Genomic DNA, 25064 nt, shown 5'->3' with positions numbered 1-25064 from the left:
GTTACCATGTTATCCAGCAATCCCACTCCTGGGCATATATCCGGAGAAAACTCTAATTCAAAAAGATGCATGTACCCCAATGTTCAAAGCAGCACTATTTACAATAGCCAAGACATGGAAGCAATCTAAATGTTCATCAACAGATGAATGGATAAAGATGTGGTATGTACATACAATGGAATGCTACTCAGCCATAAAAAAAAGAAATAATGCCATTTGCAGCAACGTGGATGGACCTATAGAGATTATTGCACTACGTGAAGTAAGTCAAAGACAAATATCATATGATATAATTTATATGTGGAATCTAAAAAAAAAATGATACAAATAAACTTATTTACAAAACAGAAATAGACTCAGACATAGAAAACAAATTTATGGTTACCAAAGGGGAAAGTTGGGGGGTGGGATAAATTTGGAATTTGGGATTAACAGATACATACTACTATATATAAAAGAAATGATGAGGACTTACTGTATAGCACAGGGAACTATATTCAATATCTTGTAATGACCTATAATAGAAAAGAATCTGAAAAAGAATACATATATTTTTATACATATGTACAACTGAATCACTTTGCTGCACACCTAAAACATTGTAAGTCAACTATACTTCAATAAAATAAAAATTAAAAAATATAAACATTAAAAAATTATAATATAGTTTATGCTAATAAGGGTGTGGTGAGATGGTCAGTCATCTGCTGAAGACAACAACAACAAAAAAATTGATAAAATCATTCTAGAAAAGCCCCCACTCTATCTTCTAGGAGCAGTGGCTCTTGATCCTGACTATCCAATTGAATCACTCTGGGAACTTTAAAAAAATACAATGCCTTAGCCCCCATCCCCACAGATCCTTATTTAATTGGCTTGGGATGGAGCCTGGACACTGGTGTTTTTTAAACTTACGGAAAGAGTGATTTGCCAATCCAGTTGAGAACCATTACTCCACAGATAACTTCAAGGTCTAGGATACAATAGAAATCCTACTTGAATGTGGGACCTGAAGAGCAGGGGTCCACTGTTTGGCTTCCCATACGGAGCTCTACCAGGCAGCCAGCTGACTGAGCTCCCAATATATCCATGTTCTGGGAACTCAGCAAAGAAAGAAGACTGCAAGGGTGTCAAGGCAGAGAGGGACTAAGACAGACCCCTTGACCCAGACTGGCACAGCAGAGCAGTTGGTTTCTTATGTGCTTTCACAAAGAGAATCAAAGTTACATTAAAAACAAAAAGTCAACATACCTGGAGTGGTCAAAATAATAGGGATGTGTCAGCAGCTATAGGCATGGTCCCTGGAGAGTAGGCAAGACCCAAGAATTTCTCATTAGTGCAGGAACCAGATGCCTCCCGCTGATGCCTTAAAACTCTGTAAACCCTTAGAAGTTGGATGAAATCCCAGGTTAAAAGCAAGAGAGAGGCAACAGAATTGATTGTGATTGTCCTGAATTGATAGGGAATAAGATTAGATTTCTTTCACTTTGGATTTGAGTTTAAAATTAAGAGTTTGTGGCCTGAGGTATTTGTACTCACTACATACACACATCATCCAGCTTAATCATCAAAAAAAATCCTAACAGGCAATCCTGTTATAATCCTAGGTTTATGGATGAGAGCACTTTAGATAGAAAGCAATTTACATTTCTAACATTTTTTTGCTTTATATACTTTGATGTTATATGACCCAATTCCTAAGCGTTCATGACTGTTATACCTTTGTAATGGGATGCACCTGTTTTAATGTAAAAGGGTGTTTTATGTATTATTTAATGATTTTCATCTTGACCTCTTATTTTGTCTGATTATAAAATCACTACCCTACTGCTTTTTTTTAAAATTTGTGTGATGTTTACTTTTGATGCTTCTGTAAGCATGCTTTTTTTTTTTTTTTTTTTTTTTTTTTTGCTGCGTTGGGTCTTCATTGTGGTGCACGGGCTTCTCATTGCGGTGGCTTCTCTTGTTGCAGAGCACGGGCTCTGGGGTGCACAGGCTTCAGCAGTTGTGGTGCATGGTCTCAGTAGTTGTGGCTCGTGGGCTCTAGAGGGCAGGCTCAGTAGTTTTGGTGCACGGGCTTAGTTGTTCCGAGGCATGTGGGATCTTCCCGGACCAGGGCTCGAACCCATATCCCCTGCATTGGCAGGTGGATTCTTAACCACTGCACCACCAGGGAAGGCCCAGTAAGCATGTTTTCTATGTACCACTAACTTTTCCACAGTCAGCAGGTAATCTGGGAAGGGAGGAAGGAGAAAGAAGAAAGGAAAGAAGGAAGGAGGAAAGGGAAGGGAAAGGAAGGGAAGGGGAGGAGAGGGGAGGGGAGGGAAGGGGAGGGAAACCCAATCATAGTGAGAGGGTGTTTTTTTTAACATTTCAGTATGAGTAAGTAGAAAAAAAAAAACAAACTAAGAAAATAACAGTTCGGGGACTTCCCTGGTGGCACAATGGTTAAAAATCCACCTGCCAACGCAGGGGACATGGGTTCGAGCCCTGGTCCGGGAAGATCCCACAGGCCGCAGAGAAACTAAGCCCATGCGCCACAACTACTGAGTCTGTGCTCTAGAGCCCGCGCGCCACAACTACTGAGCCTGCGTGCGACAACTACCGAAGCCCCCGCACCTAGAGCCCGTGCTCAGCAACAAGAGAAGCCACCACAATGAGCCTGCAGTCCTCAACGAAGAGTAGCCCCCACTCACCACAACTAAAGAAAGCCCACGTGCAGCAACAAAGACCCAGTGCAGCCAAAAATAAATTAATTTAAAAAAAAAAGAAAATAACAGTTCAAATAATACAATAATATGATTGAATTAATATATACCTCAAATTTTTGTACCCTACAAAGAAAACACCTTCCTTTCAATACTCTTTCATTGTAAAACTCATGGTAAGCCAGGAATTAAATGAAAAATTTTTTCCAAAGATTATCTGCCAAAAATCTACAGCAAATTTCACACTTAACAGTGAAACATTAGAAATATTCTTTTTAAAATCAAAAAGTGAGACAAGGATGTCCACTATCATTGTTTCTACTCAACATTGTATTGGAAGTTCTCTCCAGGTAAGTTTTTAAAAGAAAAAATAATGAAATGAAAATTTAAAAACAGAATAATAATAGGAATGTAAAGAAAGGGGGAAAAATAGTCATTTTTTATGATATTTGCATGGAATCCTGAAATAATCTGCAAATATATTGTCAGAATATATAATACACATGATAATTATAGAAATGAATTGCATTCCATACACCAGTCACAGAAAATATAATCTTAAAGAATATTCCACTTAAAATAACCAAAATAAAAGGTACCTAGGAATAAACCTCACTAAAGATAAATATATCCTTTATGGAGAAAAGTATACAAATTTATTAAAGGAATTAAAGAAAACGTACAAAAGGGAGCATGTTTAGAGAAGGGGAGATTCAATATCATAAAGAAAACAAGCTTCCTCAAATTTATGAATTAAATGTAATTCTAACTAACTTTAAGGCATTTGCAAGTTTGATAATGTCTAAAATTACTTGGAAAACAAAATGTGAATAATAGTCATGATAATTTTGAAGAAAATCAAAGGGCATAACTTGTCCTACCAGGTTGTAAGTCTTATTATAAATGTATAGTAAATAAAACAGTAACATAGAGCAGAGAACCCAGAAACAGACCCAAACATTTATAGAAATAATATGAGAGACAAGGTCTTACAGATTAGAGAGAAAAAGAGGTGGAACAAGTAGAAAAAAATTAAGTCCTACCTCAGAGCATACACAAAGCTCTACTGCAGGTAGAGTATAGACCTAAATTGGGAAGGCAAAACTTTTTTGTAAAAAGCATTTAGAATAACATCTAAGAGACTATAGTTATGACTATGGCATAGGGAAGGAACACGTAAGACATAAAAAAGCACAAGCTATCAAGAAAAAGTTTGAAAAATTTGGCCATATTAATAACTTTTACTCTTTAAAATATAACATTTTTAAAAGGTGAAAAGACACAGCCTTTGAAAAGATGTGCAATTCATATAACTAAAGAATTAATAACCAGAATATATAAATAAATCCTCCAAATTGGTAAGAAAAAGATAATAACCCAATTTAAAACTAGACAAAACATATAAATAGGCAACTCACAGAAGATGAGCCATAAATGGCCACTAATCTTATAAAAAATGTTCAACTTTGGAGAAATCCAAAGTACCACAATGAGTTTACATTAACACCTATTGGATTAGCAATAAAAAGATTGTCAATTCCACTCGTTGCTGAAGATGTAGAAAAATAAAAACTCTTACATATTTGTGAGGGCATAGTAGAGTAACCAATATCTGGTAAAGTTAAAGATTTGTATACCTATAACACAGCAATTCCACTCCGATAGAAGAATTTTTTCAGCTGCACCTTTTATAGTAGAAAAAAAACTGAAAACAAATTTAGCATTCATCAAGAGGAAAGTGGATAAATTGTGGTACATTGTTACAGTGGAATAGTACACAGCAGTGAGAAACCTTAAAACTAAACCAACACAATGTTCATGGATTAAACCCATAAACATAAAGTTGAGAAAAAGTTAACTGATGAATATATACAGTATAAAATAAAGTTTAAAGTCATGGTGAACAAAAGTGTATATTGTTTAGAGATAGAGACATGTACCAAAGTCTTTATCAAATAGAAGAAAGTCTCCTCTATTCCTAGATTTTTATCATGAATGGGTGTTAATCTTTGTTAAATGGTTTTTCTGCATTAATTGATCTGATCATGTAAATTTTTCTTGTTTGCCTGTTATTATGGTAGATTACATTGGTTGATTTCAATTAGTGAATCAGCATCCCTGGGTTAAACTCTACTTGGTCATGGTGTATAATTCGTTTTATGTAGTGCTGAATTTTATTTGCTGAAATTTTTAAAGGATTTTTTGCATCTATTCATGAGTGATACTGGTTTGCAGTTTTCTTTTTTTGTACCATCTGTCTGACTTTGGTATCAGAGTAATATTTGCCTCAGAAAATAAGTTGGGAACTGTTCCTTCCTTTTTCATTTTCTAAAAGAGATTATGTAGAATTGGTATGAATTCTTTTGTAAACATTTGGTAAAATTCTCCAGTGAAAGCATCTGGGCCTGGAGATTTCTTTTTCATAATTATGAATACTTTAATTCAATTTAATTATTCAATTCCTATAATACATCAATATTTATAGGGTTACTCAAATGATCTATCTCATACTGTGTGAGTTGTGGTAGTTTGTTTTTGAGGAATTGGTCCATTCCATCTAAGTTGTCAAATTTGTGTGTGTAGAATTGTTTGTAGTATTCCCTATTATCCTTATGATGCCTGCAGAATCTGAAGTTTCATCCCATTTCACTTATAATATTGGTAATTTGTGTCTTCTCTTTTTTCTGTCAGTTTAACCAGAGAGAGGTTGTCAATTTTATTGATCTTTTCTAAGAACTAGCTTTTTGTTTTACTGCTTTTTCTCTATTACTTTTATGTTTTCATTTTCAATGATTTTTGCTCTGTGTTGTTTCTTTCTGCTTATTTTGGGTTTATTTTTATTTCCCAGGTTCTTGAGGTAGGAGCTTATTGATTTAAGAATCCTCCTCTTCAGTTTCTTTTTTTTTTTAAAACATCTTTATTGGAGTATAATTGCTTTACAATGGTGTGTTAGTTTCTGCTTTATAACGAAGTGAATCAGCTATATGCATACATATATCCCCATATCCCCTCCCTCTTGAGCCTCCCTCCCACCCTCCCTACCCCACCCCTCTAGGTAGTCACAAAGCACCGAGCTGATCTCCCTGTGCTATGCAGCTAGCTAGCTATTTTACATTTGGTAGTGTATATGTCCATGACACTCTCTCACTTTGTCCCAGCTTACCCTTCCCCCTCCCTGTGTCCTCAAATCCATTTTCTAATAGGTCTGCATCTTTATTCCCATCCTGCCCCTAGGTTCTTAATGACCTTTTTTTTTTGTTTTTTAGATTCCATATATATGTGTTAGCATACGGTATTTGTTTTTCTCTTTCTGACTTACTTCACTCTGTATGACAGACTCTAGGTCCATCCACCTCACTACAAATAACTCAATTTTGTTTCTTTTTATAGCTGAGTAATAAATAGAACTACCATATAGTTTCGTGTATTTTTAAATTCCCTTGAGACCATAGATCTCTCTTTAATTCTCCTAGGCCCAAAGATTATTTAAGACTGTGTTGTTTCATTTCCAGATGTTTGGAGACTTTTCTATTATCTGTTATTAATTTCTAGTTTGATTCCATTGTGGTCAGAGAACATACTTTGTATGATTTGAATTCTTTTAAATTTGTTAGGTTTCTTTCATGGTCCAGGGTATGGTCTGTCTTGGCAAATGTTCCATGAGAACATTCATGAAACACTCTTGAAAAGAATGTTTATTGGGCTGTCACTGGGCTGGAACGTTCTATAAATGTCAATTAAATCCTACTGGTTGATGATGTTGTTGAATTATTATATACTCTTGGAGGTTTTGTCTAATTGTTCTATCAACTGTTGAGAAAGAGATGTTGAAATATACAACTGTTTCTCCTTTCGGTTCTGTCAGTTTTTGCTTCACGTTTTGTAGTTCTGTTCTTTAGCGCATACATAGTTAATCACGTTATGTTTTCTTGGTGGATTGACCCTTTTATCCTTATATAATGTATCTCTATATCTTGTAATTTTTTTTTCTCTGAAGCCTACTTTATCTGATACAAATATTACCACTCTTCCTTTCTTCTGATAATGGTTGCATGATATATGCAAACACTTTTCCATTCTTTTATTTTCAACCTATGTTGTTAAGTTTCAAGTGAATTTCTTGTAGACATGATATAACTTGGTCATGTTTTTTTAATCCCCTCTGCCAACCTCTGCCTTTTAATTGGTGTATCTAGACCATTTACTCTAATGTAACTGTTGGTATGGTAGAGCTTAAGGCTGCTTTTGGTATTTTGTTTAGTTTTTTGGTTCTCTGTTTTCTATTTCCTGACTTCCTACGTGTCACTTGAACATTTTTAAAATTCCATTTTTATTTACTATAGTGCTCTTGAGTGTATCTCACAAAGTAGCTTTTTTAGTGGTATCTTAGGTATTCTATTATTCATATATGACTTATCACTGTCTCCCGGTGTTGACATTTTAACCGTTGGAGTGAAATGTAGAAAGCTTACCTCCTTTTAAGTCCCTTTACTCCTGTTTATAATTGCCTTAAATTATATATACCTTCTACATATATCGAGAACCACATCAGACAACGTTATAATTTTTGCTCAACCATCAAACATAATTTAGAGAACTCAAGATGAGGAGGAACTTCTATTGTATTTATCCATATTTTCACTATTTCCACTGTTCTTTTTTCTTTATGTTTCAAATTACCTTCTTTTATCATTTTCATTCTGTTTCAAGAATTTTTTTTTTTTTTTTGGCCATTCTTTTAGGCTAGGTCTGCTGTCAATATATTCTCTTAGTTTTCCTTCACCTGAGAATGTCTTGATTTCCTCCTTCATTCCTGAAGGACATTTTTACTGAATAGAGAATTCCAGATCGACAGGTTTTTTTCTCTTAGGACTAGAAAATGTTGTTCCATTTCTGTGGTTTCTGGCAGTACTATAGTTTCTGATGAGAAATATGCTATCACTTGATTTGTTTTTTCCTTATAATTAAGACACTGTTTCTCTCTTGCTGCTTTGAGATATTTTTCTTTGTCTTTTTGACAAAGTTTGATTATGTGTCTTGTTGCAGATTTATTTGGGTTTTTCCTGTCTGGGATTCATCATCTTCTTGAATTTGTAGGGTTTTGGCTTTTGCAAAATTGGGGCAATTTTCAGTAATAATTTTTTAGCCCCATACTCTTTTTTGTTCTTCTGGATCTCTAATGACATAAGCATTAGATCTTTTCATATAGTCCTACATGTCCTTGGAGCTCATTTTAATTTTCAGTCTATTTTCTCTCTGTTGTTCAGATTAGGTAACTAAAATTGCTCTGTCTTCAAGTTCACTGATTTTTTTCTTCTGTCCTCTCCATTTTACTGTTGAGTCCATCCAGTAAGTTTTAAAAATTCAGTTATTGCAATTTCAGTTCTAAAAGTTCCATTTGTTTCTTCTTTATATCTTTGATTTCTTTTCAAGACTATTTCTTTGCTAAGATTGTGTCTCTTTTTCAGTTGTTTCAGTCATGTGCATAATTGCTTGTTGAAACATCTTCATCACAGCTGCTTTAAAATCCTTGTCAGATAATTCCAAGATCTGTTTCACCTCTGTGTTGGCATATGTTGATTGACTTTTCTCATTTAAGTTAAGGTTTTCCTTATTCTTGATAAGTATTTTTTTATTATTATACCTTAGACATTTTGGATAGTATGAGACTCTGGATCTTATTTAAACCTTCTGTTTAGTTGACCTTCTCTGACACCATGCCAGTTGGGGAGAGAGCACTGAGTCATTACTGCCAGGTGGAGGTAGAAGTCTAAGTTCTCCACTTGGCCTCTCTTGACACTTAGGATGGGAAAAGTGGGAATGATGCTGTATTAATGCTGAGTGGGTGTGGAAGTTTAGGTCCTCACATGGCCTCCATTGACACTGCAAGGAGACAGGTCAGTGGTGAAGGTGCTGGACCTCCACAAGACCTCTGACACCACCTGATGGGAAGGGGAAAAGGTGCGTCATTACTACCAGGTGAGGAATGACAGTCTAGGTCCCTAAGTAGCCTTCAATGATACTCTGAGAGGGGGTTCTTATTAACACTGGGTGGTGGTAAACATCCTGGCTCTCCACAAAAATTTCCCTGATACTATCACATCAGGGAAGAGAAGGGGAACATTGTTACAGCTAGAAAAGTGTGGAAGCCTTTGCTAACAAGGGTGAGAAAAAGGATGGGGCCAGAATTTTACTCACAGTATTTAGCTGGAGTAAAGCAGTCCTTGTCTAAAAGGTTTCTGTGTTGCTAGTCTGCTCCTTTCCTAGTCTTTTAGCTAGAAGGAGCAGGCTCTTTGTTGGAAATTTTGTTGTCTGTATCATTAGCGTTTTGGGGTTTTAGCTTCTCCAGCACCCAGTTTAGGATAACTAAGGCAAAAGGAGACCCAGGGAAATTACCATTATGTCATTACTCAGGTCCCAGGGTCCTCAGGTGGTCTGCCTTCTTCCTTCTAACTCTCAATCTTACCTTTGTTTTATATATAATTTCTATGCTTTTAGCTGTGCTTAGTAGGAGAAATTGTTTTTTAAAAGCATCTCTTCCATATTGTTTGAAATTGAAACTATTATTTTTATATCTTCCCTTGTGTCTAAAATATTTTATAATAACTTTGAAAAAGATTAGATGATGCTGGTGAATCCTTGGGGCACAGCGACCCACTCTCTGCACCCCTACTTTTCCAGAGAGCATTGCCTCCCTTCTCCGGCTCAGCCTTGTACTCTCCTCCACGTTCCCCCTCCCAGCCTCTCCTACCCACCCCAAGAAAAGAACTTCAACCAGCCCCTGTTGGGGGCTGGGTGGAAGATGGGAGCTAGGGCTAGGTGGAAGATAGGAGCCAACAGCAAATCGTGTTACATCCAAATTTGAGTTACGGGAAAGGGGATTATCAAAGGAAGTTTTGATATTTTTTAAAAAGGAAAGCATTGGAGGATTTTGATATTTAAAATATTTAACAATTAGTGCCGTACTATGGGAAGGCTCTTGTTCCCATGAATCACCATGCACAGAGGATTCAGAGGAAAGACCATTTACCCATCCAAACGGGTGCATTTCAGTGTTTTAACAACCAGCATAGTCTCGCTCACACAAATCAGCCGAATACCAGCCTCGCCTATAACTGCTCAATTTTTCTTCTGCAGATGGCAGGAAGTGAAACCAGAAAGACAATGAAAATTGCTTATAAACCTTTCATAATCAGAGTCAAAAAAGGGTGAAATAAAATAAATACCTGATTTATTTCTTCATATTGCTAAAGGAATTTGAGGTATCATGTTGGTCAGAAGTTAAATGGAACTCCATAATTTTTTCATAATGAGAAGAACAAAATACTGCAATCCTGTAAAGTATACACTAATTCTATAAATGGACGCATTGAAATTTTAAGAGCACAATCTTCATTGTCCTTATCCCACAATCACTATGCATGTAGCAAGGCAGAGATCTTGGGAGATTTTGCCATCTGATATTTCAGAGCAGGAAACAGCTAGAAAATTCATTCATAGCTGTGGGAAAAACTGAAATTCCATTTATAAAAGCTAAGAATAACTTACATTTTAAAAAAGATAGACACTATTCAGAGAATCACAAAAGAAACTGAGAGAATTAAGGCATATAGAACATTCTTTTGTAGGTAGTTGGTTGAGTGAGGAATAGCCAGGATCCATGGCCAGGGGAGACAAAGGGACTGGACATGATCAGAGCAAGTTTTCCATGTTAAGATCAAATGTCAGGTACGGGTCTACTTGCGGCCCTGAGGGATCGGAGGGAGGGTGGGTTTGGTGTTGGAACCTGGGCGACTGATGCTTGAGATCGTGTGTCTTCTGTGTTGGAGAGACCCTTTTCCACATGGAAATACCTGTTTATGTAGTGCTGTAAAACATTAAGGAAAAAAAGATACGGTATGTATAGTTAACCCCTTGGTACACTAAACAAAGAAAATAAACATTGCATGATGTAAGAACCAGAATAACTTTCAGAATTCATTCATAACAAACTATAAGAAATAAATGACACCCAAATAAGAAAAATAAGGGATGAGGTTGAGAATATATCATGTGCATGGATGGACAAACCTTGGGCTGGGTAGACTTGCCCAATGACCAGAAGGTTGCTACAGCAAGCAATTCCTATGCTACTCTTCTACCCTGCTCATTCATACCCTCTGTAATAATGCCCTGCACAATATTCCTTTTCAATCATATGTGAGTAGACTTAGCACAGACACAAACACACACTCTGAAGTCCTTCCTAGAGAAAACTCATCTAGTGCCCTTTAAGACTGGCTTGTTAACCAAGGAGGAAGACACCAAGGATGAACCACAGAGCTAGGTTCCTCTGGGGACTATGGAAGCAAGAGGAGTTTGGAAGATGAGACTGAAGGTGGAAGCATAGTGTCCACAGAGGAAGCCGAATTCTCAGTGGGGAGAAATCAGTGTAGGAGGGATTGAGAGAGTGAGGCAGAGGATTCTACAGGAAGTGAGCAAAATGGAGTGACCTATAAGATCGGGAAGACGCAGCTTATTAAACAAACCAATGCAATCCAAAATGTTAAAGGCAAAATGGACCTTTTTAAGGTATATTTAGAGCAAGAATGGCATACTCCTTGAGAAGATGAGATCCTGTTAACAGAGGACAAAAAAAGATAAAAGGGACTTCCCTGGTGGTCCAGTGGTTACGACTCCACGCTTCCAACTGCAGGGGGCGTGGGTTCGAACCCTGGTTGGGGAACTAAGATCCCCACATGCGGTGCAGCCAAAAAAAAGAAAAAAGAAAAGGTTCCTCCTTATTTTCTACTTTTTTTTCATCATGGAGATATTTTTTTAAGCTGGAAAGGGTAACAAAAATATCTTAAGCAAATAAAGGCCCCGAAGAAGAAAGAAGATAATAGAAGAACAGGGCTCCCTTCTACATCAGTTCCCTTGTCCACACCCAGGTAAGCTACCTCCCAGGGTGCTGAAATAACTGACAGAAGTAATTTTAGAGTGTCTGGTCTTTGAGAATTCACTGCAATGAGAAAAGTACTGGAGGCAAATAATATTGCCATTTAAAAAAATGGAAATAAAGATCTACAAACCGGCACACCTGACTTTAAACCTCAGCAAATTCCAGTTTATTAGAGAAATGGTTTGTGCATTCAGAAAGAACTGTAGTGAGTGATAAGTGTTGGAAGGGATTTGCAAAGAAAAATTATTTCAAATTAACTTAATTTCCCTATTACTTATGCAGGGGTCAACAACCTATAGCAACATAGGACAGCCTGGTCTGCAGCCCATTTTAGTAAATAAAGTTGAATGGAAACCAGCCCATGCCCATTCATTTACATATTGCCTATGGCTGTTCTCACACTGCAATGGTAGGGTTGAGTGGTTGCAAAAAAGTCTATGTTGTCCACAAAGCCAAAAGCATTTACTGTCTGGTTCTTTACAGAAAGCTTGCTGACCTCTGAGTTAGAAAATACGACTGATATAATGCAAGGCACGCATCGCAGTTTCTTGTGTGAATGCACTAGAGAGATGTGAGTAAGCGTCACAAAGCAGGTAGACTCTCCCTGGAAGTCAGTGTCCAAAGACTTGTCACAGGATGTTTCTCTTAGCCAAGTCCTGGGTCCCAATGTTGACAGCAACAATGACAAAGACATAGGTGGCATGTTTGCTGGCTGAATAGAAATTTATAAAGTAGTAAATATGGAAGATGAATCAAGACCCCAAATGATCTAATCAAGTTGGAATGTGGGGCTGAAACCAAAAGGATAAAAAGCTGAAGATAAAAGTTGCATTTATGTAAAAAAAAAAAAAAAATCAACAGCACATATACTGGATGATATAAACTTGGTTTGGCAGTTCGTATGAAAAAAAAAAAAAATGTGGGTTTAACTGACCGAAAGCTAGTAGTGTGATGTGATTTCTGAGAAAATCACCACAGAAAGATGTTGGCAAGATGGCAGGTTAGGAAGCTCCAGGCCCCTGTTCTCCCAGGGAAACATTAAAAGAAAAACTAGAGGGCATCCCTGGTGGTGCAGTGGTTGAGAGTCCGCCTGCCGATGCTGGGGACACGGGTTCGTACCCCGGTCTGGGAAGATCCCACATGCCGCAGGGCGGCTGGGCCCGTGAGTCATGGCCGCTGAGCCTGCGCGTCCGGAGCCTGTGCTCCGCAACGGGAGAGGCCACAACAGTGCGAGGCCCACGTACTGCAAAAAAACCCAAAAAACAAAAAACTAGAGACTAGCTACAGTAACTTAATAGGAGCTCTGGAAATCAGTCAACGATCTACAGCAACCAAGTGAACGCCCAACCATGAAAAAAACCACATTAGCAAGGGTAAGAAATCTCATGTTTTTACTCACCTTTGCCCCTCCCCCTCCCAAGGGGCTGAAGTACAGTTTGGGGGAAGAGGGGCCTGGCTCCCAGTTCCCTCCTGAGAGCCCATCTAGCGGCAGCCTGATTGGCCTCTGTGTCACCTAACTCATAGCCCAGATGGCTAGAAGTGGCACAGCTGGGATCTCAGGCTAGAGGAAGCTATAGGAAGCAGCGGGCCGGGCTCCTGAAAAACCCTGAGGAGGCACAGACCTAAAGACGCCTGGGACAAGAGATTCTTACTTGAGGAACACCACAGAACAGCTAAGGCTCCAAGAAAAAGCAGGAGAAAGATGCTTAGGGCAATTAATACATTCATTTAAAAGCATCTGTGTATACTGGGGAACTGGGGAAAAGCACACACAGAGGTCAGGGAAAGGGCACGCCCAGAAAGGGACTGAAAAGACCCTGAGCCTTCACACTGGACTGACCCTGGGCTCAGAACATGCCCCACCAGTCAGCGAAGGGCGTCCCCTGCACGGAGCCAGTCCACGTCCTGGGAGAGGTAGCTGCTTTTTCAAATGCCCAATTTTCAACACGGGATCACAATGCACATAAAGAAACAGGAAAACCTGGCCCATTCACATGAAATAAATCTCCAGAAACCATCCCAGCAGAAAACAACCACAATCTTTTATGTGTATAAAAATTTACAATCATAATACCTAGCAGATATCCAGCACTTTACTTCTTACTTACACCATACCCCACCTTGCTGGTCCTGTATTATTATATTATGTATTACATTATAATATATATATATTACAGTAATATAGGATATTACTATATTATTGTGGGATGGATATTATTATTCCTAAGGCTCAGACATTAATTGATTTGCCCAACACTGTACAGCCAGACAATAGTAGAAATGGAACCAAAACCCAGGTCTTCTGATTCCTAATGCAATGTTCTTTCCACAGCCCTGCCCCACGGGTAACAGCCCCCCTTTGCTCTGGCCAGACTACGTTTGGAATGTAGTTTTCAACTCTAAGTATCCCATTTATAAGGAAGGATACAGGAAGAGGAGAGAAAATGAGATGGGAAAGGCCTGGGAACATGACCTGTGGGAAGCCAGAACCATGATGAGCTTTAAGGACATGTCTGTTCCAGGGCTCCTGGGTTCCCTCAGGCTCTGAAGTGGCAGCTCACAGCCTTTAAAAGAGTGCCCAGAACACTTCACACATCCTGTGAGATGACATAGTATGTCTACTTGAGAATTTGGGAGTATATCCTGGAACTTGAGTCTTGGGACTTGTAAAAAATTAATAACAGAAACCTCCATGCAGTGGAGCTGGGAGACCAGAAGGGGGAGCCTCTCACGCCCTGCGACCATAGCAGAGCCCCAAAGGAAGACGTCTCCTCTTCTTTCCTGGCAAGGACTCAGTCAGTGAAAAGCCATGGACTCTTGGTTTACTAAAGCTCTCCCAATTCCCTTTCCCTCTATAAGAAGCTTTCTCCTTCCTTTGCCCTGTGCGGCCTTGCATGTGGCTCACTGTGGTTGTAGACCCCGAAGTGATCACTAATAAACCCATCTTGGCTGGAGAAATACCTGGCAGTCTGTTTACTTCAGGCCAACAGATTCTAATTTATTGCTTCTGTCCTCCCTTATGAGTAAAATGCTGGAAAATACCCTATCTCGGTCAGCTGTCCTGAATACAGCTACACCTGAAGAGGGCGTCCACCTCTGAAATGGTTAGAAGGTGCCTGATTCGGGACCTTCCTTCTGGAGATGCCACCTACTGTGTCCTATTGTCCCTGGCGACCTAACACGTCTGTACTCTTTCTGGCTCCCATGGTCACCTGAGGAAGCAGGGGATTCTCAAGTCTTCTTCTGGTCTCAGGCAGACCACCCCACCCCCCGCAGGCTACTAATATTGGCTTCTCTTAGCCTCCAGGTCCTAGAGAATTCCGCCCAATTTATTCATTCCTCTATCAGTTGCTCACAGAGCCCCATAATGGGTTACTCTCTCCCTTTTCCATTTTCACCTCTAGCCCTTCAGCCTCCCCACACTGTTTAAGGTCTTTACTCAATGTTCTTTATGAACATTGCCAGAGACAAAAATGCGATGGCCATGCTGTCTGTGCCAGGAGACATGCATTCACAAGTCTGTTGGGGAGCAAGGTGTAAAAAGGAGGTGAAGAGGAGGGGCTGGCCTGATCCTTCAAACCCCAAACCGCCAGGATTCTGCCAGACCCCCAGGGCAGGAGACTGGTCAGTGATATGAAAACTTCCCTGCGTTTCTTCACCTTCACTGAATGTAGCCCAAGTTGCTAAAACCTCCTTTCGAGAGCACGTACCCCTCATCCCAGAACACCCCTGCAGGCCGTGTGGCCAGATGGGCAGAGCAGCAGTCCACTCTAAGTAGCTAAGCAACCCTGGGCACATTTCTGATCTTTTTTAACTTTGTTTCTCATCTATTACAATGGGGGATAAATAACCCAGCCTGCCACAAAGGAGAGATTCTCAACTTTAAACACACATTTAATTAAAAAAAATCAGAAACAGAAAGACAGTGGGAAATAGATATAATTATAATATTAATATTTATATGAGAACAATATGTAAATGACTCATACCTTTTAGGGCCTGATCCTCAATATCACCTATTGTTGATTCTGGGTGTGAATAAATTCTGTCTTCCGGAGGCCGAAAAGGCAAGTCTTTTGACCATGGACAAGATTCAAATAATGCAGAGTATTTCATGGAATCACTGGAATCCATGCCACTGAAAAATGAAAAATGAATATATCTTTGAGATGAAATACCATTAATGGCCATATGATCATTGGGTTATCTTTGTCAAATCATTCAGTAGTTTGCAAACATATCTCTGTTGAGCTAAAGTTTTCAATGATACATAGGTACCAAGACCTATTAGCAGCTGATATGTTAAGTACTGTATATATTAGCATAGACTTCTCATCCATTATACAAAACATCACTGAATATCTTCTAAGAGCAAGGCATCCTGAGAGGTGCTGGCGTCTATAAAACAAGATGGGTCAGGCATGGATCCTAATTCCTAGGACTTCAGAATCAAGTGCAATTTATATAGGGCAGTCCTTGGACAGAGAAAAATGAAAGCGTGTTAGGGGGCCTGATCTGGACCACACATTGGGCATACCTAAGGCTAGTTTTTTGTCCCCCTTTTTAGGACAAGGTTGGGGTGTGACCTGGGTGCCTGAAGTCTCTGTGTCTGGGCCAGTGGGCTTCCTACCAGTTGGCTGCTCTCCTTTGGGCTCCACCTGCTTCCTGGCTTCCTCTGGGGGAAGCAACTCACATGCGGCAGAGCTCATCCTGCAGAGCGAGCACTGTGAACAGCTGAGCATGGTTCATGGCAAGATTAAACATTATTTCTTGTATTTATTAATTAGCTTTTGTGAACTATTTACCTCTTTTCTTCATTTCTCTTTTGAGGATCTAAATGTTTTCCATATCAATTTATGTGAATATATATGTTATATATTATATATTGAATTATATATTATAAATTAAATATATAACATAAAACATATATGAATATTATATTCAATATATTATATATGTTAGATGTTACATATACTATATATCATATATAGTATATTATATGTTATTAATATATATTTTATATAGCTTCCTGTTTTCCTTTTTAATTTGTTTTGGACCTAGAGCAACTTAAAATGTTTATATAATCAAAATATATTCATCTTTTCTTCTGCGATTTTACTCATTTCTTTAAAAACATTTCATTAACACTTTAATCAGCCTACTAAATACATATAGTTAGAATTAAGTCATATAGAAGGGCTTAAAATAGAAAGTAACGGTGACCCCAATTTCATTCTCCTGAGAGCCAACCATTCTTAAATGTTCTTCGATATTCTGACAATAAACATTTTATTTCTAAATGTCACTGATTTTTATTGACTTGCCAGTTTTAAACATATCTTTGATACAGATTTCTGCTATGATCAAAAAGGATTTAGCTAACTTAATAACCTCCCCCATTTTTCTCCCCACAAACAGTTCTATCACTGTTTTCAGTTCCTCCATCGGTCAGATCTACATCTTCATGTATCATATTTAACAATCCCCATTTCTTGTTCCATCAACAGCAGATGATATATACTCACTTGCCATCTCCACCTCCTAAACTCTGTCATTGGAAATTTTTACTGTCAAAATTGATTGTATTACGTTTTTTTAAAAAAAATAATTAATTATTTATTTATTTTTGGCTGTGTTGGGTCTTCGTTTCTGTGCGAGGGCTTTCTCTAGTTGCGGCAAGCGGGGGCCACTCTTCATCGCGGTGCGCGGGCCTTTCACTGTCGCGGCCTCTCTTGTTGCGGAGCACAGGCTCCAGACGCGCAGGATCAGTAGTTGTGGCTCACGGGCCTAGTTGCTCCACTGCATGTGCGATCTTCCCAGACCAGGGCTCAAACCCATGTCCCCTGCATTGACAGGCAGACTCTCAACCACTGCACCACCAGGGAAGCCCTGTATTAAGTTTTGTATTCATAGTTATGTCTTTTCATAATTTAGCTAAAGGTTGATTTAAAATGTTGAAAATCAATAGATAATTGTTTACTGCAAAGCCTAGTAGGTGGCTATGATTATGCTTTCTTCTCTGTATTTCCAACGTAATGATTCCCATCTCAGCAAAGAAGTACGAGTCTAGGATCAAGTTCAAGTTGACCTCCACTTGTTCACATTCCACATTTAACTTCAGTTCATACACAGCAGTAGCAAAGGCTGATCCAAATTGGGTCTATTCAAGATAAAGCCTGTCATTTAAGTGAGGGTGTCCACATCTTACCAGGATGATGTTATGACTACCAGAGATGTAAAGGGTAGAAGCAAGTCTCAATGAGGTGTTCCCAGGAGCTCTATCACTGGAAACACAGTACAATTAGCTCTCTGGGCCTGTCCTTGACCCAGGATGAAATACAGTGGGTGGTGTAGGCATACTAAGGGGACACGTCCAATGTGTCTGAATGGCAAGCAGAGGCTGCAGCTCTTGGGCGGTAGTTCACGGCTTGAATCCAGAACCAGTGCTCCTGGAAAGCTTCCATATTGCTGAGCATGGACATGGGCTGCTCGCTGGACCTAAGCCTCCTGTCCACTACAGCCAGGGCCAGATGGCATCAACATTCCCAGGCAGGGATACTCCGGGATGGGGCAATCTCCCTGTGCCTAGGGGTTCTGCTCAGAAGTTCTGACTACTGGTTGTCAACTAGAGAAGTCTAATGGCTTGCTTGAAGGCGGGGGTACCTCTTACTGGGTTGGACAGAGTTCTTGGGTCTGTCTTCCTGTTACTAGACAACAGCTTTTGGACCCCCTCACAGAATGCTAGCCCCCTTCAGGTAGAACACCCATGCTCCTCGAAGACTTTGTTTCCCAATTTCTTGCTTCCATGTAAGGTAAGTGAGCTTGTCCAAGAAGCGCTTCCTAGAGAAGTATATAAACTGAGACCAGTACTGCCAACATCTGGATTTTCCAGTCACTGAACAACTCTTTCCTCTACCCCTGCAGTGGAAAAGGGCCGTGATTAACCCATGCTTGGGGTCTTCTCTCTAGAAGTATGACCAGACTGAGTCTTTTCCCCCTGAACACAGACATAGATGCATTTAGGTTTTATGGGTTACATCTTTTATTCCAAACTATAGAAGCATAAAGATGTTCTTCTTTTTTTAGTTAAAAAAAACAATAATCCATAGATTTTATGGCCAAATCTCTAAAGTGATATAAATAGAGTATGTTGAAGGGAACTTAGAAAGAAAATGGCACCAAAAATTTCACTGGATTTTTTTCGGTACACGGGCCTCTCACTGTTGTGGCCTCTCCCGCTGCAGAGCACAGGTTCTGGACGCGCAGGCTCAGCGGCCATGGCTCACGGGCCCAGCCGCTCCGCGGCATGTGGGATCTTCCCGGACCGGGGCACGAACCCGCGTCCCCTGCATCGGCAGGCGGACTCTCAACCACTGCGCCACCAAGGAAGGCCTTCACTGGATTTTTAATATATATTTTATTTGCCTGCTAGGGTTGCCGTAACAGAGTACCGAGGATTGAATGGTTGAAAGTCACTGTCTCACAATTCTGGAGTCTAAAAGCCCAAGATCAATGTCAGCAGGGTTGGTTCCTTCTGAGGCTGTGCAGGAGAGTCTGTTCCAGGTCTCTTTACTAGCTTCTCATGTTTTGCTGGCAATCTTTGACCATCCTTGGCTTCTGCATCACCCAAGCTCCCTTGCTCTGTGTGTGTGTGTGTGTGTGTGTGTGTGTGTGTGTATGTCCAAATTTCTCCTTTGTATATGGACACCAATTATATTGGATTAAAGGTTCACCCTTCCCAAGTCTGACCTCATCTTAACTAAATGCATCTGTAATGACCCTACTTCCAAATAAGGTCACACACTGAGGTACTGGGATTAGGACTCCAATATGTACATTTGCGGGGAGTTGAATTATGTACACAATTCAACCCAAAACACATATGTTTTGGTCTCTTATTTTTGGAAAAGAATACCTCTTCATTTAAAACACACACCAAAAAAGGGATCACAAAGCAAGTTCTGCCTTTCAAACGATTACTTTTCTTTTGTATCAAAGGAAGTATTAAGAGTAAATGAAAATGCTTTGAAAGTCAGGAGTCAAAAAGTGGCTGGGAAAAAAAAAAAAAAAAGTGGCTGGGTTGAAAGGCACATGTGTTACCACGAGGAAAGGGTCAGACTTGAGTGAACGTCTGACCCACCCTTTTCACTGTGGGAACAGATGATAAATAAGCCCACTGCAGCCTAGTAGGCATTTTATTTTATTTTATTTTTTAAAATTCTGCTATGGACTGAATGTTTGTGTCCCTACCCCACCCTGCCCAAATTTATATATTGGAATCCTAACCCCCAATATGATGGTGTAAGGAGGTGAGACCTTTGAGAGGTAATTAGGTCAGGAGGTGAAGCCATCATGAATGAGATTAGTGCCCTTATAAGAAAAAGCGAAAGACAGCTTGCTCCCTCTCTCTGTTTTCCACCATGTGGGGACACAGCAAGAAGCCAGCTATCTGCAAACCAGGAAGAGGACCCTCGTCAGAACCCGGCCACGCTGGCCCCCTGATCTCAGACTTCTCAGCCTCCAGAAGTGTGAGAAAGAACTGTCTGCTGGTTAAGCCACTCAGCCTACAGTAATTTGTTATAACAGCCTAAACTAAGATATTCTTTCTCTCACTGTACTCCTATCAGGCTACCTAACCGTACTAAAAAATCCAGAGTGTGAATAAATCCTCAGAGATCTACAGTTTCAACACTGTCATTGTAATTCGTTAACTAACTATAATCTAGAGTCTCTAGTATCCTGTGAGATGTGCAGACTTGGGTGGCCATTTAGTGGGGCCTGTTGTTTTTCATCGTCAAATTTATGAAAGGAAACCCAAAGTATTACAATAATAAAACTCAGAAATAAAGGAAAGCATTACTCCTTTTTTAAATTGACACTCTCATTATGACACATCACCCTCATAAAACATCTCTTTGCTGTGGCAGACTTTTTAAATGACATATTAATATTTTAAAGTTATATTAATACTTCAAATATTATAAAATGCTCATTGCTGAAAATATCGGGAAGAACAAAGAAAATAAAAATTGGCCACAATCCCACCACTAGAAGATAATAACTGATACTATTTTGGTATATATCTTTTGAGTGTTTTTTTTCTATACATACACATGAATATTTTTAAACCTGTATTATGCTGGATATACATGTGCACCTGATATTTAACACACCATTTATATTATAAGCATTGATTTGTATTTAACTCTTTATAATTTATCTAAAATTTGTTTTAACATATAAAGTGATATAAGAAACTTAATTGTATCTTTAGGACCTATTTTTCCCATTTACTGAATATTTCATCAAATTCTCATGGATTTTTAATAATTTTTTTAGGATATAAAAATAAACCATATATATCCTGTACAGACGATTTAGAAGTTACAGGAAAAAAGATAAAGAAGAAAATGAAAATAACTGATAAATCTAGAGGAAGACCCACTGCTAATGTTTTAGTGTGCTTGCTTCCAGTCACTCTTGTCTACTTTGTTGCCATGCATTCAGAGAGACCAAACCCACGGACCCCTTCTAAAGAGTTCTTTACTTGATTCTCTGTCACTGCTCCGGCCACAGATGATTGGATAAAGGATGGTTGCTTGACCTAAGGGCAACAAATCTATAGACCAGCCTGTTACCTATGAGGGCTCTGGCTAGAGATTCTACTCAAGAGTGGCACCCGTAGTAGATAGTGATTGACTCAACCAGCCAGATCTTTGCTTGGGAAGTGTGGATTCAAGACCTATAGAGACATAGTCAATGGTAGTGGCAGAAACAGCGGAAGTAGAAAAGGAATGTAATAGAATACCCACAAAAGCCAAGCACTAAAATCAGTGGTGAAGGGTCTGATCTGGTCTATAAGGGGTTTAAATATCAAAAAGGGAGTTATTGAAAAGCTATTTGGTAGTTTATAGATTTAACGGAAAACCAGAGAACCCGGTTTTTAAACCTGGCAAGAGCAAAGGTAAGCTAGGTGCCAAGAACACAGCCAAGTTGCAATACAGGAAGAGACTGGTAGACACCATTGCTTGAGCTCCACAATGGATTCTTGATTCTTCCACCACTGGTGACTTGAATGATCTCTAACTGCCCCTGCATCAGTGTGGCACTCCCTCAAGTTTCAAAGTCCCAAAGAGAAGCTTCTTAGGTTCCAGTGAACCTAGGTTATAAGCCTGTGCCCTCCCTAGAGGGCCAAAATCTATTCTATTCAAATTCCATAGTGGGAGTTGGGGCCCTGCTTCCCAGCTTTAGGAATTCCCTGAAGTTTAAGGATGAGTGCCATCATTTGAACTAACCAGCAGAAACTAACTTATTCTATCCAATAAAACTCAACTCACCTCTTTTCAGAAGGTCCAAAGGGAGTTTTAAAGTAACCTCCATAAAGCTCGAAACTTTTCTTTAGTTCTAAAGCTGTAAAACAAGGTAGACTGTCGATGACGGGTGCTGGTACTAGACCCCTGAAATTGGAAATTGAAAAAATCCACAGAATTTTGTAATAATACCAAGCGTACACACATGTAATACCTAAATACTGACTTTTACACGTCCCAAGTAAATGCATACGCCAATAAAACCTATTTGGAATAATGTAATATATACACTCATAAGCATTCACGTCAGAGCTTGCCTTAGACACTGGCATTATTACATTCTAATTTGTAGATTAACCAAATTTGTATTTTTCTGAATATTCCTTATCAATTAAGACATTAATATAGGCAGATTTTCTTCCTACTGATTGGTACATATTCAATTGTAAACGCTCATTCATTTGTTATGTGAAGTCCAGCAATATATCAACTGCTATAAAAACTGAAATAGATATTTTCCAGTTTTGTTTATAATCTAATGTTTTGAAATAATACCAGAAAATATTTATAAAAATTCTAATATTGTACTTTCAACTGAACTCTAGCATAAAATATCTATTTTTCATCTATACTAGCCTGTTTCCCCAGAGTGACTTGAAAAGAATCATTAACTATTTTTAGTGAATAAATCCTACTGCTATTCACTCTAGACTTGCTAAATAGAGGTGCTATGTGCAAAGTAGCCCGACTGCATATAAATGCATGAAAATTCAAAGCATCCTTCTGCCCTAGTATAACCCATTTGGAGTTCAGATTTAAAACAGCTTAGTGTCCACTGTGTTTCAATAGGCATGGCCACTCTGCTGGTGAGAAGTCGCACAGGCCCCAGCTTTAGCTGCTCTGGGGGACAGTGCCCATCTCCTGGCCACCACCCTCCCATCCCCCCAGTAGAACTTTGTATATTCCACACAGCCTGCCTTTTGAATCAGACTACCCAAAGATAGCTTGCCAATGTGGAGAAAATTAACCACACTTTTTTTGCTATATAGCAGACAAAGACAAAACTTAATTTATATTGGTTAAAGATTTTTAACGGATCGCTTAATATTGCAGACAATAAAGAGAAGTGAAATTGAAAAACATTTTTAAATGGCTTTTGTATTCTGCTTCCCCGACTCACCGCACTTTAAAAAGCTCTTTAAAACACTATAATTAAGGTCTTGTCAGTGCTCTTAGTGACTTTCTGAAAACAGGGATCTCACTTAATTACTCAAATTTTCCAAAAGGTCACACAGAAAAGAGAATTCGGAATACTGAAGCCTATAACATTCATGAGAAAATAAAACACAAACATCTCATAAACATCGTGGTTATTCACTTTGAGTAAATCTTAAAGTCTAAATGTGCCTCTTCACATGTAATAATTAATAGTACAATAATTATTATAGCCACTAATATCTATGAAGCCTCTACTATGCATCAGGGACTAAGTGAAACACTGCATATTAAGGAATAAGAATTCATGGCTTAATAAAGATACAATGGTCCCCATCCTGATGGAATTTACAGTTTAATGTGGAAAGGAGACATTAAACAAATGATCCCACAAATCACTAACTACTAGTTCTTGAGATTCACGAAGGACACGCATAGGACATGCAACAGGATATAATTAACCTTCCATCATCAAAGCCTTGGCGAAGGCTGATACTCATATTCAAACACCACCAGAAACGTCATTCTTTGCAGTCTTCAAAGACTGCAAAAAATCATCAGTTTCTAGTAGCTGTGAGTATATTGTGCCTTTAAATATATATATAAATGAAAGGGAAATACAACTTCTAGTACTAGGTTTACTATTGAACCACTGGGTCCATTTTAGTACAAAGGTCCCTGTTCGTGTTGATGATTTAAGATTCATTTGGTATATCTGGATACTAAAAAATCAATTTAAAGATGCTCAGGTGTAAATAAATGTGATAAATCACTACCTTTGAAACAGGGATGTGTGATGAGGAGGTGTCTTTCCCATTAGGGCCTGCCGGGCTGTCTCATACTGTCTCGCCATAGACTCTCTTTCCTAGGCAAGAAATATGATTTAAAATTATATTGAAGTTAAAAATATGTCAGATGATTAAAATAGCTATAATCATTGTCTTCTTGCTAGAGACTGCCAAATGTGTGGAAAGAAAAAGGGAAAAAACATAGGCCTAAAAAACAATATTTGTTCAGTGGAAAGAAAGAAAACTTTATAAATAAAATAGAAATATTTTTATGAAGACTACAATTTAATATGTAAACTTTTATCTGACATCTAAATAATAATGAGGCAATTTTTTATTAAGATATCATGTTTATATATATATTTTTATCTTTTTAATGCGATTATCTCTCAAGGACACAGACTATTATTGTCTTTTTAGTTTTACCAGATCTTAGCACACCTAGTAACTAACTGATTGAACATATCCAACGATGTTAAGTATGATCCTGAAATAGGACAGATTGGGAGGTCTTCCTCCCATGTTTCACCAACACCCCATCACTATCACTAAATACTTGGTGAGCATCTGATTATGGGGATACAAAGATACAAAAAACATAGTCTTGGGACTTCCCTGGTGGTCCAGTGGTACAGAATCTGCCTTCCAATGCAGGGGACGCGGGTTCGATCCCTGGCCAGGTAACTAAGATCCCACATGCCGCAGGGCAACTAAGCCCGTGGGCCATGGCTAGAGAGAGAGCCCTCATACCACAACTACTGAGCCTGTGCGCCTCAACAAGAGAGCCCACGTGCCGCAACTACAGAGCCTACATGCTCTGGAGCCTACACGCCACAACTAGAGAGAAAACCCACATGCCACAACTAGAGGGAAGCCTGTGCACTGCAACGAAAAATCCTGCATGCTGCAACTAAGATCCGATGCAGCCAAAAAAAAAAAAGAAAAGAAAAGAAAAAAAAAAAAAAACATAGTCTCTGCATTCAAAAGGTTTATAATCTGGTGTCAAAAGGCAACTGAAAAGAGGAAAAAACCAAAGATAGCACATGCTGTTTTGTAACTATACACGCCGTTGAGAAATTCTAGGTCAAGCTTGTGAAATTGT

At 38.9% G+C, this 25064-nt stretch overlaps 1 protein-coding gene across 1 annotated transcript in view; it reads right to left on the bottom strand.

Annotated features, from left to right (window-relative positions):
* Positions 1-10444: 10444 nt before the first annotated feature.
* LRGUK (leucine rich repeats and guanylate kinase domain containing) overlaps positions 10445-25064 on the bottom strand; it is a gene marked incomplete at both ends in the record, with an annotated part of 118405 nt that continues 103785 nt past the window's right edge. Inside the window, 4 exons of the mRNA XM_082846855.1 lie at positions 10445-10575; positions 15639-15787; positions 21987-22106; positions 23951-24039. Of these exons, the coding sequence (XP_082702981.1) occupies positions 10445-10575; positions 15639-15787; positions 21987-22106; positions 23951-24039 (489 nt within the window). The remainder of the gene's footprint in view (positions 10576-15638; positions 15788-21986; positions 22107-23950; positions 24040-25064) is intronic.

Source organism: Leucopleurus acutus (assembly GCF_964270905.1).
Source record: "Leucopleurus acutus genome assembly, chromosome: 9".
NCBI classification, from domain to species: domain Eukaryota; kingdom Metazoa; phylum Chordata; class Mammalia; order Artiodactyla; family Delphinidae; genus Leucopleurus; species Leucopleurus acutus.
The sequence above is the reverse complement of the archived record's forward strand: the minus strand, read 5'-3'. Positions and strand labels throughout refer to the sequence as shown.